The sequence below is a fragment of the Argopecten irradians genome, chromosome 9 (assembly GCF_041381155.1).
Source record: "Argopecten irradians isolate NY chromosome 9, Ai_NY, whole genome shotgun sequence".
NCBI classification, from domain to species: Eukaryota; Metazoa; Mollusca; class Bivalvia; order Pectinida; family Pectinidae; genus Argopecten; species Argopecten irradians.
The window spans coordinates 5,917,082-5,935,833 of record NC_091142.1 but is presented as its reverse complement, the minus strand read 5'-3'; the positions used below and the strand labels follow the sequence as shown (position 1 = coordinate 5,935,833).

General features: G+C 34.1%; 1 protein-coding gene across 1 annotated transcript; it reads left to right on the top strand.

Annotated features, from left to right (window-relative positions):
- Nucleotides 1-1,329: 1,329 nt before the first annotated feature.
- Nucleotides 1,330-9,176, top strand: LOC138330807 (collagen alpha-5(VI) chain-like). Its single transcript, XM_069278323.1, has 6 exons — nucleotides 1,330-1,536; nucleotides 3,632-3,917; nucleotides 4,585-4,692; nucleotides 5,482-5,894; nucleotides 6,401-6,681; nucleotides 7,792-9,176. Exons 2-6 carry the CDS (start codon nucleotides 3,816-3,818, stop codon nucleotides 8,370-8,372), a joined length of 1,485 nt encoding a protein of 494 aa, XP_069134424.1. The 5' UTR covers nucleotides 1,330-1,536; nucleotides 3,632-3,815; the 3' UTR covers nucleotides 8,373-9,176.
- The last annotated feature ends 9,576 nt before the right edge of the window (nucleotides 9,177-18,752 follow it).

Here is an 18,752-nt window from a genome sequence, read left to right as displayed (position 1 = left end):
ATACCTTGTGTTGGTCTTACTGTCTTCATTGAGTCCATTATGTACGGTAGATTAGACAATGGACATCCCTGTATGACGTAATCCGTGGTTTCAGCAGCTATACTGATAGTAATTAGGTTATTAGTGTGATCGGGGTGGAATTTTCGAGAAATTCTTGTAGAAAATATAAGTCCCTTCCTGAAATATTTGTTGCATATCGAAGAAGCCAATGCTTCCATCATTATAAGGATATCAGCATTGTAATCGTGTGCGCACCTGTTCAGACGTATAATTTGAATGATTGAATAATACGATTTATAAAATAAGTTCTAGGGTTAATTAAACTAGTCTGACTCATTATTGTTAGAAATTGAGAATTTATGTAATGTTATCCTCGTCAATTTATAAAAAGATAAAAACCTGATTTTTTTATATTACGAAATCCTATACAAAATACAGTAAACACCTTTCTTTCGCGTGCGATTTACTTTCGCAAATTCAGCAATCAAAGTAAATTCGAGAGAGTTTTTCTGCGCGAAATAATATGTACACCCATATATTTAAAAAAAAGCAATCAAATTTGAAATGCGCGAATTTTCATCTTCGCAAACTTATTTTAAGAAGGATATCACAAAATTAAGTAACGCGAAAAAAGTTCGTTTTCAATAACTATTCAGTATGTGATTTCGATTTCTTATTATATTTTTGAGCAGATGTTGGCAACAATGGTAATTAGGTAACATGAAACATGTCTACAGATCTCTCCTGTATTTGATTGACGGTTTGCCATAAACAAATTAAATTCAAGATATTTAAAGATAGTTTTAATTGGTTGCGAATTATTACTGTTGTGACTTCTCATCCGAAGTCACTTCCTTGAATCTATTGTCTCTTGCATACAATTTATAAATAGCTCTTAGTATCTTACAATAACTACAATACCCCTTCTTCCTTGACAATAAATCACAATGTCCAAAATTACCTCCCCTGTCGTACTTACTACTTTCTTCAAGACAATATATAAGTGGATTGTGTAATCTTATATCCATAGCCGCTGGTTAAAGCTGACAATGCAAGTTTCTTTTAAATAATTCAATTAAGATGGAAAAAATAACAGTATTTCAGGATTGGTTCTTGAGACATTCTCATATCGAATCAGCCGTTTTATTTATTTTTATTTTTTTATTCTCTCTCTACCAACATTCCAATCCTTTCGTTATGATAAACACTGCATTGTCAGCTTCGTGTATTGATTTTCTGTCACAATGTCAATATCAAATGTCGTACGAGTCTGAGTTTCCCCTAACTTGTACCGATTACATCACATTACACATCCGGCTGTTTGTGACTGTAAACTGAGCAAAAATGGCACATCTTACCTGGCTAGTAGCTGCGTATGCTATCCTCCATACCTGGCATTACGGACATGGTTCAGTTCCTCTTACGGAATTCTATGACACTCAGCATTGTTTCAATATTTCTATGATCCAATCGCCACGGAACCTAGAACTTGGTACTGATTTTGACTTCTTTGGATTTAGATATAACAACGTGTGGGTAAGTGTTAATTACATTCAAGCTTTTGCATACTATTCAGATATTTTGTCGATGTAAATTTTAAGCGGTAGGAAGGAGGAAAGACACTGTTGTTGCATTTCATTTCAACCAATTTCATTGATAAAAGTCAATAGGATAGGGCAACAGGCTAAGGCCATAGTTATGTTTTTTTTCTGTTTTTCGTCATTTTAATTTTCTTAAACTTTTCTTATATCTATGGAAATTATAGGAAACATTATTTACTGTTACACACCTCTTTTATTTTCCAGTTCGGAAAAAAATGTTTGAGTTTGTTTTTTTCACTCAACAGACCAAAAACCTACCAGCATGCGGGCGCAAAACATAAAAAAACACAACTATGGCCTAAACCTATATAAGTCCTCTCCTATTGTGTTTATTTATAGCTTCCTGTGTAAGACAATTTTCTACACAATTATAAATCTACTTTATATGAATGTATAAGGGATAGGGATATTCTACATGGATTGTCATTAAATCCGGTTTACCTAGTACTCCGTGGTGTAGTGACTCCGTGGATGGAATATCCCTCTTTTTCATAACGTCGTGTGAAGTAATATTTACCCATACCACATTATTTATGAGTTATTTGCTGAAAGTATTATGTTTAATGCTTCCGGGTTCAACCTTCGTTAATGTTTTTTTAATGACGATCATCAATATCATGATTGCGTTATTAATCAGCTTCGTTCAGTCTTAGGTTTGTGTTCGACCGCGAAAAAAAAACACACACACAAACAAAGCTTAAAATATTCTTGAACAAATAGTCTGTAACATTAGCCATGGACTTCATATATATTTTAAAACCTAAAGTCTTCTTTGTACGTGTTCGGTTCTGTGCATTACAAGCACTGTACTATATTACTAAATATATGCACTGTCATCAAACTCTTAAATCTTATGAATTTGTTATCGTGTTTGGTTTGGTGAATTATAGGCCTGAGTTTCGTTCGGGGCCTGGACAGTACATGGCATGTTCAACGTGGTAATTTATGGTTAGATTAAACATGCAGAGGTAACATAGCCAGCATTTGTTAGGAGTGCAGTACTGGTTTACTCCGTGTAAAACACAGCGGCCTGTTCCGCGTAAAAAAAGAAGAAAATCGATATTTTTTTTAAATTCTTTTTCCAGCAACTGGGCTGGCTTTACTATTAAAGATGTAAACAATGGTATTAACGTTAAAAATACAGTGTATTACTCAATTTTAATGTATGGAAATTTGAATTAATTGAATTTTTAATTTTAGAAAATAATTTTTGTCGACTAAAGCGGCTTCATTTATTCATTGATATACATATTACAAAACTTGGAGTTCCATTAAATTTTAATTAGTTATACACATGTATACTGTAAGCGTGAATATTTTCACGAGTGCTTAAATTCACATAATCTTTCACGTTGTTGTTATTTTCGCGATAGATGCACTCTTTCATAGTTTTAACAACAAAGAAAGTTGATATTTTTGTACACATGTACAAATATCATGTAAGCTGGAAATTTTCGTGACCAAACGACCATCGTAATTAGCATAAATATCGCCCTCGCGTGAATGTCCACATTTACAGTATTGTCTTCCTATTAGAGACCGCAGAATTCCGCGCCAAAAATTGACCAAAATATTCATGAAATTCCAATATTGATTACCTTCCCCTGTCAGACACACACTTGACAGAATTTTAAAATTTCTTTACATATTTTACATCTACATGTATTGCCCAACCCACACATTAAACATTTGAAACTGATGCGCCCTGAATACCCAATCAGCAGGCTCCGAAACATTCACCTCTCTATGAAATCTTGTGCCCAAAAGGGGATTTCCAGGAATCTATTTTTGGTTTGATTCTGCGGTCCCTATTACACTCGAAATAGTAGCGTCAGATGTTTCTTAGATATCTGACATACATTCTGTCGGCTCTTAACATTGTATAATATGGCAAGGTCCTTCAATGCTTAAGACTGTATAGGGCAATAAAGAAAGGACCAAATAAAGCGTTTCAAATATCAATCTTTTTTTAATGAATCTTTGATTAGTTATTAGGAATTGGTTCGATCAGTTAATTTCTTTTTATATAGGTTACCTTATCTGGCTTGCTTGTGTTTGGCAACTTTACCTGGCCAAGCCCAGGTAGTACAATACCCGCAGTTGCACGCCTTACCCCATATTGGCTTAGTAATTGTTGGTATCCATGTTGGCATTGGCTGCCGACAGCTTGTTGGAAGGAAGTCACCGCTGGACAAGAACTTGAGCGAGTCGGAGATGAAATATTATCGTACTTCCCTGAACTTGGTTAACTTCAACGTCTCCTGGATGTTGGTTGTCACTTGGATGAATATACCAAATTGCCGAAATGACATTCAGGTAGCTAGGTTTTTATGACAAACGGTAATGTAATATATTTCTAACGGCAATGATATTTTTAAAATGAAAATATATTTATAAATAATATGCCTATAAAAGCTACATTTTAATACATTTTATAAGTGATATCTCAAAACTTTTAATTTGTTTGTATTCATATTTTAATTGCCGTCAATCATTAATGTGTTAAAATTGAACACAAGTTTATAACCTTTTTCATAAAACGTAGTTGATATATCTTATAATTATAATTAGTACTAGGAAGATTTGATTGAAGCTGATGTGGTTTTTGATAATGAAGATAACTGCATATGTTGGTAATGACGAGTGATTATTAAAATAAGTTACGATGATGGTGAATAATGATAATGATGTGTATGATACATGTGTATATTATGCAACAAATTCAGATCACCGTGCCCAATAATTTATATTTGACCTATTTTAGTATCTGAAAAGCTTGCTTGCTATACTGTATATACCATTTTGGACAAATGTAAAAATTGATAATGTTTTTGGCAAAATACGTCATTGCCATTTCACTTTTGACCAGGGTTGCATTTATAAAAAAATGTCTAGCTCCACTTTCGGACATGTACTGTAAAGTGACGCCTATTCTAATACAGATGATTGTATTTTGACATAATTGCGACTCTTTTTCTTATAGCGTAATACTTTCCAAGCGGTCTTGGTAACAGATGGAATGCTGACTTTTGTTATTTATAACTACAATAAAATACAGTACACGTCTACTGCTTGGAACAACTATGCGCAAGTATGCTTAATAGTCTTATGACTTTCCAATCTCAGTTTGATACACATATTTTGATTTATATTTTTTTTTTTCATTCAACTATTGATTGATTGATTGATTTATTTATTTTTAATTATTTACCTTTTTATTTATTTATTTATTTATTTATTTATTTATTTATTGGTTATGACATATATTTTTGATATAAAATATCGTAAGACACATGTGTAATATCACTATGATGAGGTTACATGAAGTTTTGACGTCTAATCTATATATGACGTCGCTTGATTGTCTCAGTAGACGGAAACACCACATCCGAGCCAGATTTCTACTGTTTTAGATAGAGACGAAATTTAAAGTTTAACTAATATTTCTATTAATAAAAGTTATGTGATAAATAGAATCTTACACTCGTGACTATGTGATATGAAATTGATCAAACTCGTTAAATAATTTAATATGCCTACCGCCTAAAGGCTCGTGGCATATCAGATTATTGAATTCGTTTGATAAATTTCATATCACATCACCACTCATGTAAGATCCTATATTTGTAACACATAAGGTAACTGGTTTGGGTGATAATATTTTGGTGACTAGTACGGTACGTAAATTGTCAAATAATGACAAGTGACCAATCATCATGTCTTCTTGTGCGAGTATACGTACCCAGCCTACTATAACTCTACCATTTTTGTCTAAAAGTCTTTTGAGCTACAATATTGCAGCTACATGTCTACGAAAAGGGGATTTGATATTTAAAATACGATTTAATTCTAGTTATATAAATATTTTTTGTCGCTTCAGGTCGGCTTTAGAAAGGATCATATATACTACCACGCCGTTGAGGGTTCGGGTACGCCGGATATCGGGACGATCGTGTCCCGTACAAACGTCAACCGGACAGGCACGTTTGTCTTCAGACTCAATGGATACATGCTTCGTCCTGTTAAAGTAGCCGACATAGTCTTCGTCATAGACTCTTCCTACAGCGAGACGGAAAGTTTTAAAAACATCCTGCAGTATATAGTCAATGTGACTGACAACCTGAAAATAGCTCCGAATGAGACACAGGTGGCTGTTGTGAGTTTTTCCAAGACTGCCAGGGTTGATTTTGACTTCCTGTCTTGCAATGGAAAGGACTGTGTTCATGGGCGTGTCATGAATATCACACATCTAAACTGTACGTCGTATATGGAATCCGGGCTAGAGCTGGCAAGGTAAGGGTTGTCTTTCTTCGTATACCTTGTATTCTTGGAGCTCTGCTACTCTCTTATTGATATCAATTTGATATCAGGCTTGCCATTAACGATCGAATAAACGGACACATGATTTTATTTACCTTTTAATATATCCAGCCTTTAAATCATTGACATCACTTATGATTATATTACATTATAGTAATATTCCTTTTATCCTTCGTTTATTGGTGACTAGACCACAAAAATGAACAAAATAACTTTGTATTAATGCTTCAGGTGTTCAGTGATATTCCTTGAACGAGAGCCTTTAATATTATTTTAAAATATATCTATCACCCATAAAGATACTTTTCATAACACAACATAACTTTTAGCTACCATGTACTTGTTTCATTTTTTATTTTTTTTATTTTCTGCATGCTCAAAAAATGTAACAAACAAAGGCACGGACAAATTGTATTCGTTTGATGAGAAGAAACTACAAAAGAACTTTTTTGTTTTCAATTTCCGTCCTCTGCCCATAGTGATCTGTTCCTGTGGACGAAAGGAGGGAGACAATCATCACTGAAATACGTTGTTGTGGTCAGTGACGGGTTGGTCAATAACAGAACCAATGCGATCAGCAAGGCCGGAGACCTTTCCGGTCGATATGGAGGTATCAAAGTGATTAGCGTGGGGCTGGGAAAGTCTGTATTTCATACATTACTGGAGAATGTGGCCTTCAATAGTTCGTACTTACTGGCACCAGATCCGGACAAACTGTTGCAACTCCTGCAGTGGGAACTTCAAGACGGGAACTCTACAGGTAAATAACAAAGGATTGATATAATGTAATAGGTACATTAACAACTGCTAATTATATTAGCTTCTTACTTTTAATAATGGCGCTGTATAACTTAACGATGGCGGATCGCCATCAGAAAACAGGCTTCGATTTCTGGAAACAAACTTCAGTCAATTTTATCCACAAAAGTTACATAAGGAGAAAAAAAGACTTAATTCTGTACTTTAGTTTCGAGAAATCGAAGCCAGGTCGTGGTAAACACCGAGCTGCTATTGTTGTGAACACACGTACCTGTAGGATGAGTAAGGTTCCTTTGAATAAGATCGCAACTCTCAATATACTTTTTAAATCGAAGGTTTAGTGACCTATTTACAACTGAGGTACTAGGCATGTCTGCAAATGTGTTGCTTTGTCAATGTTTGCATGTTTTGGGAGACTGCGGTATACATGGGTTGTTTCTTTGGAATAGTGGGCCACAAAGACGCCAACTAGAACCTCACCTTCACATTATACAAAAATACGGGTAAACTAGTAAGAACGCACGTTTTATTTGTTTTTGATGGTAACTACAATTGCCATTATACGGAGTCTCTACATTGAGTTTATTATATCTCATCCTCGATACTCCAGGGGTTCCGACCGCTTATGATCTCTACACCCCTGGACTATTTCATGGTACAAGTGTAGGCAACAGTCAGAGCAGGTATTTTAGTCTTTTGATGTACATAAAAAGAACCGACAACGGTACACTGTTGATGACTGTGTAGATTTGAAGTTGGGCGTCGCTCTCTCTGTATTCTTTAAAGGAAATCTTTGCAGGCCTGTGATTGGTTCCGTTTGTCCCTCTGAGCTGCCTTCAGTTTTACTATGAGATCGTATGTTATCGGAACCCCTGGATTGTCGAGGATGATCATATCTAGAATAAACGTTCATTTTGCACCAGATACAAAATGAATTAGTGTTTAAAAAGGTCCTATTGTGATGTTTCAGATCACATCTGTCATTATTTGTTTCCCAAAACTATTTTTCAATCAGAGGAAATACTCTCAAAAGAGATAAGATACAATATGATTTAGTTCAAAATGTGATGTGTTGAGTTGTGCAGTAATTTAAAATATTTTCTTTTAATAGGTTGTACACAGGACTACAACGCTGACATACTCATAATAATAGAAACATCGGCTTCAATGAATAGCAAAACCTTCAGAAAAAGGCTCAACTTCCTTCATGAATTTCTTGACAAACTCCACACTGATCACACCAATAACTCTATCACTATCAGTATAACTGCTGATAGCAAATATTACGTCATACAGGGATGTCCATTATCTAATCTACCGTACATAATGGACTCTATTAGGACAATTAAACATCCACAAGGGACGGAACACGAGTGGGACAATGTCATGAGGTTTGTTGATAATCATACTTCCTACAGTAGTGTCAGAATACGTAAATACGCCATGTTTATTACATCTGGACTCATACCTGAGGAATCGATGGCGCACGTGAAGACGCAGCTCGCGCATCTCCGTGACAACAATGATGTGCACGTGGTAATGGTTGGGGATATTAAGAACAGAAACTGGACGGTACTGGAAAGCGTGTATGAGTATGGTTTCTTTATGTTTGCCGACGATGATGCAGATGTTGTTTCCCGTGTTCTTTTGAGCGACATTAGATCTATTAATTGTACTAGGGTGGAGAAATGAGGTTAAGGGGTGCAATCATCAAGCATTTAATTATTGTTTTTTTCACCAAATGGTTAAAGATGCTCCACCGCTGACAAATAGTTTTTTTTTCATTATTAAAAACAGGAGCAGACAATTTAGTATTTCTCTTCAGTTACAAAAGTTACTTTTACTTTACACCATTACCACCATTGAACAGTTTGAGCTTCTAATTTTACTTCAAGTTAAAAATATAAAAAGTATTTAATTGCATCCCGAAAAAATTCCGGGGCACTATATCCTACATGGAATGAAGTATTGATTGCGCGAGCACCAAAGGCAAAATAAATTATGTATATTATTTTTTGTATTAATTAGACATATATATACACGATTAAACACCAATTATTGTTCAAATGATGTACATCATTTATACTCTGTCGGTGGTGGAGCATCTTTAAAAATATATATTGTTTTCGTTAACTTTCTTATTCTTATTAGAGATTTTATTGTTCTTGTTTCTTATTCTTATTATTTCCACCAAACCTTCTTAATACTTTTTCACGTGAACAGAATGAGCTGCGGTACATAAAACTTTAGACATCCTAAGTACGTACACAAGGTCCTGAAACGTACGTTCGATTTTGTATAATAACGTTCAAAATCAAGGTCACATACGTAAAAAAGCCTACTTTTTTCGAACGAACTTTAAACGCTCATTACTGCATACCCGTCCGCTGTGCAATGCGTACGTTTCGTTATTCGGGTACATCGCGATATTGAACTTTTTCTACCTATATGTTATCAGACAATATGTCAGGGTCACAAGTTCGCTAGGGGGGGGGGGTCATATAAACTCAATCAAAAAAGAAATTGATAATAGAAAAATTGAAAAATGGCGTTTTGATATAGCCCTTTGAAAAAATGGCGTTTTCCCGCCAAAACTAATATATACATGGTTGATGTTTTGCAAAGAGATAGCATGGACAGATGTGTACAGAAGGTATGCTTTACATTGACCTTCATTCAAGATTATAGTTAGGTATAATTATCAAAACAATTTTTTTTACCGCCAAAACTTTGTGACTCTTTTACGCCATTAAAGCTGATCATATTTGAAACATGTACAGCATTCATTTCTGCCTACAAATGGTTTTCCTTTTCGTTCACATCAAGATTATATTCAAGGTCACACAGGTCACATATGCTACAAAAGTACAATTGCTGTAGAACACCGATTGCCGCATAGACATGCTATAACGTCTGTAACATGATAGACTAATGTCAAAATAAGTTTTTAATGTATCACCTTTATTACTCTTGAAGGTCACGGTGGTGAAATGTTGAATAATATGCTTAAATATCATTTTACATTAACACAATTTGATACATCAGCTGAAATCTTCATCATGTATGCGGTATAATATGCTTACAAGCGAATGACCTTGACATGCATTCAAGTTCACATACATTTAGGTCATCTCAATCGGTTCGTTTATTACTAAAACCAAATATATAGATTACTTTTACGACAAAAGTATAGTCGTTTTCGATCAAATTTCTAAAGTGTTTACTTCTATCAAAGACTGTGTTTCTGTTTGGTCGTGTGTGCGAATTGTGTGCGTGCCTGATCATTCATCCATCTGTCCGTCTGTCTCTCCGTTAATTCATTTGTTGGTGTGTCTGTCCGATCTTATGAAATCATATCTAGGATTATGTGTTCGTGTTATATGCAGGTGCATGTTCTTAAGGACGTGTGCAAAGACAGATTAACAGACGGAAGGTTGGGAACTTGGATACCCATGTGCAACTGGATACATATTATCATCATTTTATTCATTCATTCTTTTATTTTCGGTCGTTCATTGCGCTTTAGTCTTGTGTTGGTTCGGTAGTTATTTCTTTCTTTCGTGTTTGCGTTCGTTCGTTCGTTCGTTCATTCAATCATATTAAAGCGAAGGGAAAGCGAATTAAAGCAATCGTGTCTTCGTTGATATCCTTATCTGGATTGAAATAACGTGTTTTGTTCACGATCAATCTAGTTATTCTTATTATTATTCTTCCTGTGTTTGTGAACGCTCTTTCAGTCAAATGGTAAACCATATTTTTCAGTATGTTCAAGCCATGAATAGGAAGTTGTTGCATGAACAAAATAAAGTAGGTTAAGCAATTCAATATGGTCGCCATGATGTAAAACCTAATGATACAAAAAAGGCTATAACTCATTATGTATTAGAGATATTTAAAATCAAAACTTTTTCCTGTTATATGTTTACAGAAAATATGTCTAGTTAAAAAGCTCGCTAGAGTTTAATGTTCACCAAATGTACTTATTTTAGATTTTTTTTCATCGTTTAATTTTTTCCAAAACTGTTTGCATGACATCGATGCAGTATGTCTTCAAATTTAAGATTGGTCCATCAATTATTTTTATGACGTAATTAATATTTAACTAAGATTTTTTTTGCAAATTTCGACAATTATGTTTTAAACATCTTCTCTGACTCCATCAATCCGATCAAGCCCAAACTCACACAAAATCCTCCCCTTATTACCGTAACCAATTCTTGTTAATATGGTGTCGACTCAAAATCAAATATGGCCGTGTAAACTAGACAGCCATAACTCGTTAATCACTGAGCCAATTTCTTTTTGTTACATAAACACTTTTCTCTAAAATGACAACTTCCGATCGATCATTGACTTACAGTGCAAATCGCCGTTTTCGGTGAAAATCACGATAACATCTTCTTGTCAAGTTCTACATAGTATAGAGGCTTGATATTGTGCATGAAGTATGTTTAGGTAGTTAGTTGACTATCAGGTATGAAAACAATGAATGACCTTGACCTTCATCCAAAGTCACAGAGTTTTTGTGATTGTAGAGCTATGAAAATGATCCTGTGAAAATTTAGTTCATTGAGACAGCCGTAGCTCGTTAACCACAAAGCAAATTTCTGGATGGCCCAGAGACCTGATATTAGGCATGCAGTATATGAGGACATCGAAGATCTATATTCATGACATAGGTTAAATATCCTAGAACTTCAAATGACTTCTTTGAATATCTAGAAGGCTTAATATTAAGCATGTAGCATGCTGACACATGCAAATGGCTACAAAATCTGACAATATAATTGACCTTGACCTTCATTTAAGGTCATATTGTCCAAAATATTTAAATGACGTTTTCTAAAGTACCGGAAGGCTTAGAGACATACTATTAGACATGAAGAATGCTGAAATAAATGGTTAACAAGTTTAATAACATGATTGACCTTGACCTATATCCAAGGTCACTGGGGCTAACAATCTTAAAATCTTCAAAGTTCTTCTAGTGAAGTTCTGAAATGCCTTAAAGCTGAAATTGGATTTAAAGCACGTTGAGGTAAAGTGCCACCAAGTTTGTTAATATGAATGACCTTGACCGGAGCATCTTTTAGTTAAAAGTCCGTCAAATTGTCCAGTGACAATTCCTAGTTATAGTTGTATTCATATTTCCAATCATTGGCATATTTGAAGCTGCGTTCAGCATTTCCTATAGAGAGTTCGGACTTGTCGCGATAAGCGTCCTGTCGTCAGTAATCGTTGGGTTTCCGCATGTTACATCGTAAACCGTTGCACCACATTTCTTTTTTTCTAATTGATGTAATAGATTGTCCATGAAGTATATGTACAAAAATCCGGAGAGAACCCTCTCCTTTACGGACTCCGGATTTCACATTGCACCAATATGACCGCACATTGTTAACACAAACACAACTTTTAATTAATACCTGTGTGGGCCGATATGATGACATTTAGTAAAAATCCGGTTATCTCCATCTGTTTCAACTTTTAGAAAAGCGCATCGCCTTTTTCTGGAAATCTACATAATCTGAATTTTTTTTCTAAGAATGCCGTAAAACTTTGCTGTTTTACTCTAGATTGGTGTCAATTGTCTCCTGTACACTGAATGCTGTTTTAATACATCCTAGTCTTTTTTGGAAACCAAGCTGTTGTCGATAAGAAAATGTGGGATATGACAGTTCACTTTGACTGTAGTAGTAATCTCTCATATATTAGTTTTTCTAGTTTATATAGGACTGCCAAAAGGAAACCGGTCTGTAGCTATCTAGAATGTCAAGTATTATTCCGTTTAAATATGTGTATAGTAATTCCCATTTTCCTTGTTTTCGATATCCATCCAAATGATTTAATTTACAATAATTATAATGACTTCTTTTCCTCCATATCTGAGATGTTCATTGTCCAATTTACCTATGCTTTCGATAGCTTAAGTTGACGTTTTGCGGATTCTAGGGATTCTATCTCATTGAAAGTAAACAGTTTGGTTTGATCTTCTTTAAGGTGCTTTGTCGTTTGTCGGTATATATGCGTCCAAAGTACCTTCCAAAACTAGCAACGGCATGTGGATTGTTCCGGACATGCTCAAATTTTAGTCTATAACATCCTTCTGATTTGTCCTTTTAGACATTAGTTTCTAGAATTCACGTATATCATATTCGGCTGTTTCTTCGAGTTCGCGATCACATTTGTCCATGTAATTGTTATACGCATTTTCGTGTTGTCTACAAAAGTTTGCTTTGGCTTCTTTGTAGTGTAAATAGGAAATATTTGAACGTCCTCTATGTCTACCGTTCATTATCCAATCCTTCCGTTTTTTCCTAGCGAACGCGTGTGCATGCTTCACGTTTTAATGCCATTAAGGTTTATGATGTAGTTCTTTATAGGAATAGTTCGCTTTGCCGCCATTATCATGGAAACAGTATTTTGTTAACCAAATTCAATATCGTAGAGTTAATATCCAAAATCAAGTCCTTGTTACAGACTTCTAATTGATATGATATTGAATGTCCCGTTGCAGCTTTAAACCATGGGACTTCCTGGCCACTGTACATAGAATATGTTGTATTTACAACATCAATATCACACGGGAACGGAAGATGGTCAGACGCGATTTCGGAATCAGCAGTAGAGAATAGTGTAACATGTTTTACTATATCAGAATTACCCTTCGTGAATATGTAGTCCAGAATAGTTCTGAATGGCACGAAGGTGTATTTGTATCCTTTGGTATCTATATCTAGCTATAGTACGTATACCGATATTGCATTGCATTGCATTGAGTTTTCATGTTATCAGATTTTCGTTTACTCTCGTACACTTGTGGGTATTCATTTAGCTGGCCGTTAAAGTCTACCGCCAAAACAACGTCACCTTTATTTGAGTAGTGAGTATACAAGTCAATGAGAACATCAAGTATTTCCTTGTACTATTTTATATCACTATCGCTTGACATGCACGTGTACATACCGAAAATACAAATCTGTGTTTTTCCTCGAAAGCGAGTCACAAGGGTTTTTTTTTTCAAAAATCGATTATTACAAGATGAGATGTAAAAACATTCCGGATACATCATATTCCTCGATGTATTGCATGATGCCATTATTCAATTTTGTGTTCTCACCTAAATTTTGTCCAGAACTTAAATCTGTCTTGTCTAACTTCAAAATCGTATCCAAAATCTTTTAGCTATTGTCCCTGAAGAAATTGGATACCATTTTGTTATGAACTATTTCTATTTGTATGGCTTCGGAATACATGTGATAATGCCAAGAAGTTGTGAAATTGAGAATTTACCATTTATGTAACCGTAGACATAACAACAAAAATCCCTAATTTTATCCATAAACATTTGAAAAACTCTACAGTGTATCCATCTGATCAGGACTTTTTATTAATATTATTATAATTTATAAATCTTATTTGACCATCCAGACTAGAAGATTCTGCATTTTTTATTTTAGAACTTCACAGCCTTTTAAAAATTCTTCTAAATATTCAACCTAGACAAACCTCCAAATAAAATTTAAATTAGTTGTTTAAAGGTTGAACAATATGTGTACAAGAGCTGTATTTTTTTGTGTATATAGTTATAAATACTTCCTTAATCCAGCAATATATTACCCAGCAGCTAACTCAATTGATGTGTGCGCATTCCTCTAGATTAGATCTGCAATGGCGTCCTATCGGCCAAGAAGGACAGCTTATTTACTCGGGGATTGAGGTAACTATTATGTAATATCTCTGCATGCTCATTGGTAAATGTGACTAATGGTTTATCACATTTTAAAATGGATATCCTCCTGAAATATCTATCACAAACAGTATAGTATATTAGGAATGCCTGTAAACAATTTAAAAGTTACATGTGACGTAATTTTCATACACACGAATTAGGAAGAACTTTCAACAGGTTATTCACCACCAAAAATACCAACATGTTATGAATTACAATACTTACAATGCATAAGTTTTAATTTTACAAAATCAAACAAAAGTTAAAAATGAATTATGGCTGTTCTGCTTAAATGATAGTGCAGTAAAAAAAAAAGTACACATGTCAAAGCCAAGTTGTGGTTACTATTTCATTATGTAGTGACTTCTTCAAATATATTTTCATCTTATCATACATAAAGCATAAAACAAGAATGATTCTGGTGCTTACATCCTCTGTTGTTTTACTTATGCTTTTAAAACATTAAACAGGTTTGGCAGTATCTTTTAATGATTTTCACAGCTTATAAAACCTGAAGGTTCTCAATAGATTACTGAGGAGAAAACAACATGTCAAAATTTTCGCCCAGTTACGACACATACAGTGCAACCCATTTAATATGAAATCGGATATATTGAAAATACTGCTTAGTTTGAAGTAATATTGATTCCCAGACGCCTTACATTTAACGTTAGTCCATCCTTGATATATTTAAATCTGGTGAATTTAAAGGTTGTCTTTTCTTTTTCCAGAGGACTTCATTATATATATAACCGGGTTCCACTGTATAACTTAAATATCCCTCCTGATTAGGAATGCACATAAAACATGCTCTTCATTTGTAATATATTTAACCATTTGCTTTTTATTAATATGCAACTATGCATATTAATATGTAATCATCTCTATTATTCACTTAGAGAACCTCTGGACATGTCGTAAGCCTGATATCAGTTAAAGGTTCATTTTCTCAGCAGAGCTATTTTAATTAACAAGGATACAGTACAACAAACATGTCATGAGATATTGGATTCAGAAACAAATACAATGTACTTATATTAAGCCATAAATTATACAAATATAGCATTTTGATGAGGTTGATACATGGTTATATCGACCAAAGAAAAAATATTGACCGAGGACGTAGTCCGAGGTCGATATTTTTTCTGTGGTCGATATAACCATGTTTTGACCGAAATCAAAATGCTATAATTGTTTTATTATTTTTCTGGATTTTTACACGTTGAAATGAGTTTGAAACTAAATACAATGTAAGCATCGCATTGTAAATTCTGCTTCGCGATGAAAGTTATAATCTTATGATTTTGTAACAAGTACAATTAAAAAACAACATATGAAAACAGCATCAATTGATGCACTTCACGCTTTTATTACATGCATCCGGTGCATGCGTGTTTGTAAATTGCATACATGTACATGTACTCCATTAAAAATATAGCTCCATGTCTTAAGGGCACAATGTGACAGACAATTAAATGTGTAGTTTGTTCTCCGTTGAAATCATCCACTTCGACGTCAAACATACATTAACAGATTTAGTTTGACATTAAGATACATTCTCTTATGCTTAGTACTCCATTCAGTAACATTAAATTCGTATACATACAGTGGGATTAGCCTAGGGCTAGGCCTAATGTTGTAACTAGGCTAGCCTAAGTGGAATCTTGAAAAAATAAACATCAAACCACTATTCAATAGCTCCAGACGCTTAATGAATATTATTCGATTATTCCTACTCTCCTACCGTGTTTACGTTGGAAATTTAAAAGCTTAAACTGTAGTCATCAGCTGGAAGTCATCATCATTTTTGTAAGAAACCGAAACAATCAACGTCGTCTGTCACATTTGGTGGCTAAGCTTCAAACTCAGGTCATCAAAGCGTTTGTTTCAAACCGCCAGGAACACGAAGCGTGTTGGTAATCTAAAAATAACCGTGCAATATACTTTTTCTATAAACTACTTCCGAAAAAAATCGTGCAATATAGTTTTCTATCGGTGATCACGTGGCGTGTTTTTGACCAATGAGAAGTGACAGAAAATCCAGAAAAATAATAAAAATACATATCGCATAAACAATTGGAGAATATTGATTTTGTTTAGTATAAGTTTATGAATATATCGTATTTAATTTAAAGATGCCCCACCGCCTACAAAGCATAAACGATACCCATCATTTGAACAATAATTATTGTTTACTATCATGGTAATGTATGTCTAATTTACACAAAACAATATGAAATAAGTTGTTTTGCTTTTGGTGGACGCAATTAATTATGTTTAATATGATCATCTTGAATTGAATTGAACTTAATGGTGTAAAATAAATCACTTTTGTAACTGAAGCAAAATACTAATTCGTCTGTTTCGGGTTGTCATAGAGAAAATACCATTCGTCAGGGGCGTAGCATATTTAGATATTGATAATAACTTATGCCAATATCATGAATTAGTTACGTCAATATACATAATAAATATATCTCATGACCGTAAGATATAATTGTACTCGTTTATCTAAAGACATGTATATATTCTAGAGATTTGTTTTAATATATAGCCATCACAGGGTCGTAAGTACTAACCTATTGAGTTCGTAGAGGTTTTTTCCGTAGTTACGTCCGTCGAGCGTCAACTTCCTGTTGGTTCGCTCACCTCACCACATTGTGTGTTATGAACAACATTATGCTAACATTACATGTACACTGAAAGGCTATGATACTTACTAAGTATTTTTCTTTTCATCAATTGAATATTTCACGTGAAGTTATTTTCAAGATAATGTAATTTTAGCACGGGTCAAATACAATGCTAAATTTTGGCCAACTTGTCATTTTATATGTAGTAGTAAAAAAGTCATTGTGCAAAATTAAGATTGTGCTAATTAGTCGATTATGCCCTTCCCCTCAAGCGTTAAAATTTGAGAGCGCTAATTTAAAATTATAAATGTAGTAATGTGCATACTCCTGTATCAAGAAGAGCGTTTGATATGTTTTTCATCGGCAAAAGTTATCGAATTTTTGACAATTACAATACTAACAATGCAAATGTTTTAATTTTTACTAGAACAAATACGAGGTTAAAATGCATTTTAGCAGTACTGCCGAAAATCATGATATTTTTGTCTACAACGCAGTATAACGACTACAAAAGGTCAGCCAACAAGCCTAGTGTTGGTCTACCATTTAAATTTTAGATTATTACAGTGAAATTAGTAATTGTAAAGTAACTTTTTATGTATGGTTTCACCTTAACATATATAGTACAGGCCAGGTGAACTTTCCCTTTTCAATGCTATCCAGTGGACAAAATTCAGCTGTCCACTTGAATGTCCACCTAGTGGACAAGAGTGGACAGCCGTACGACTAGGTCGGTGGACGAGTGGAAAAGGGAATGTCCACCTGGCATGTACTGTACATAGAACAAGAACTATTGCATTGCATAAATTCAGTATTAATGCAAACGCTTAAATAAGTCATATTTTATGTTTGTCCGTACATAAATGATTTTCGTAGCTGTTCATCACCACGTATGTTTTTTGAAAGATTATTGAAGAAGAAAATAGAATGTCAAACTTTGCACCCAGTTATGACATATATAGATTAAAGATTTATAGACTATATGATTTGACGTCATATTATCTGTATGACGTCGCATGCTTGTTTCAGCAGACAGAAACGTCATATCCGAGCCGGATTTCTACTGTTTTATATAGATACGAAAAAAAGTTTTGCTTATCACATAGTCTCGAGTATGACGTTTCCGTCTGCTGAAACAATCATGCGACGTCATACAGATAATATGACGTCAAATCTATATGTGACGTCATAATAGTGTTATTACACATGTGTCTTACGATATTTATGACATGGCCGTATGACATGACTGGACGGATCAGTTATGTAACTTTATGTCCATGTACATTTCAACATAATAAATCAAATTAATAAATAATTTCTTGCAATCAACATCTACTAACATTCTAAATATTAATATTTCACTTCACTGTAGACGTGAATATAATGTTATTTGCACTGCGGTCAAAATTTATATTGAACTCTTATATGACTTTGTAAAAATAAAACTTATGTATTGTAAGTATTGTAAGTTTTAAAATGTTGGTAATTTGTGGCGGTGAATAACATGCTAATAGCTTTTTCTTGATTCATCTTTGTGGACAAAACATATTCTATGTTCTTATTGTTGTTATCATTCTATTACAGTGACAGTTGGGAGCCGCCAGAATAATGGACTTCCGTCAGTATTAATTAAAGTGTTTTATGCATGTTTTAACTCTTTGTATGTAACAATTAACTAATCGTTGTAGAGCTATATTAGGACATGTT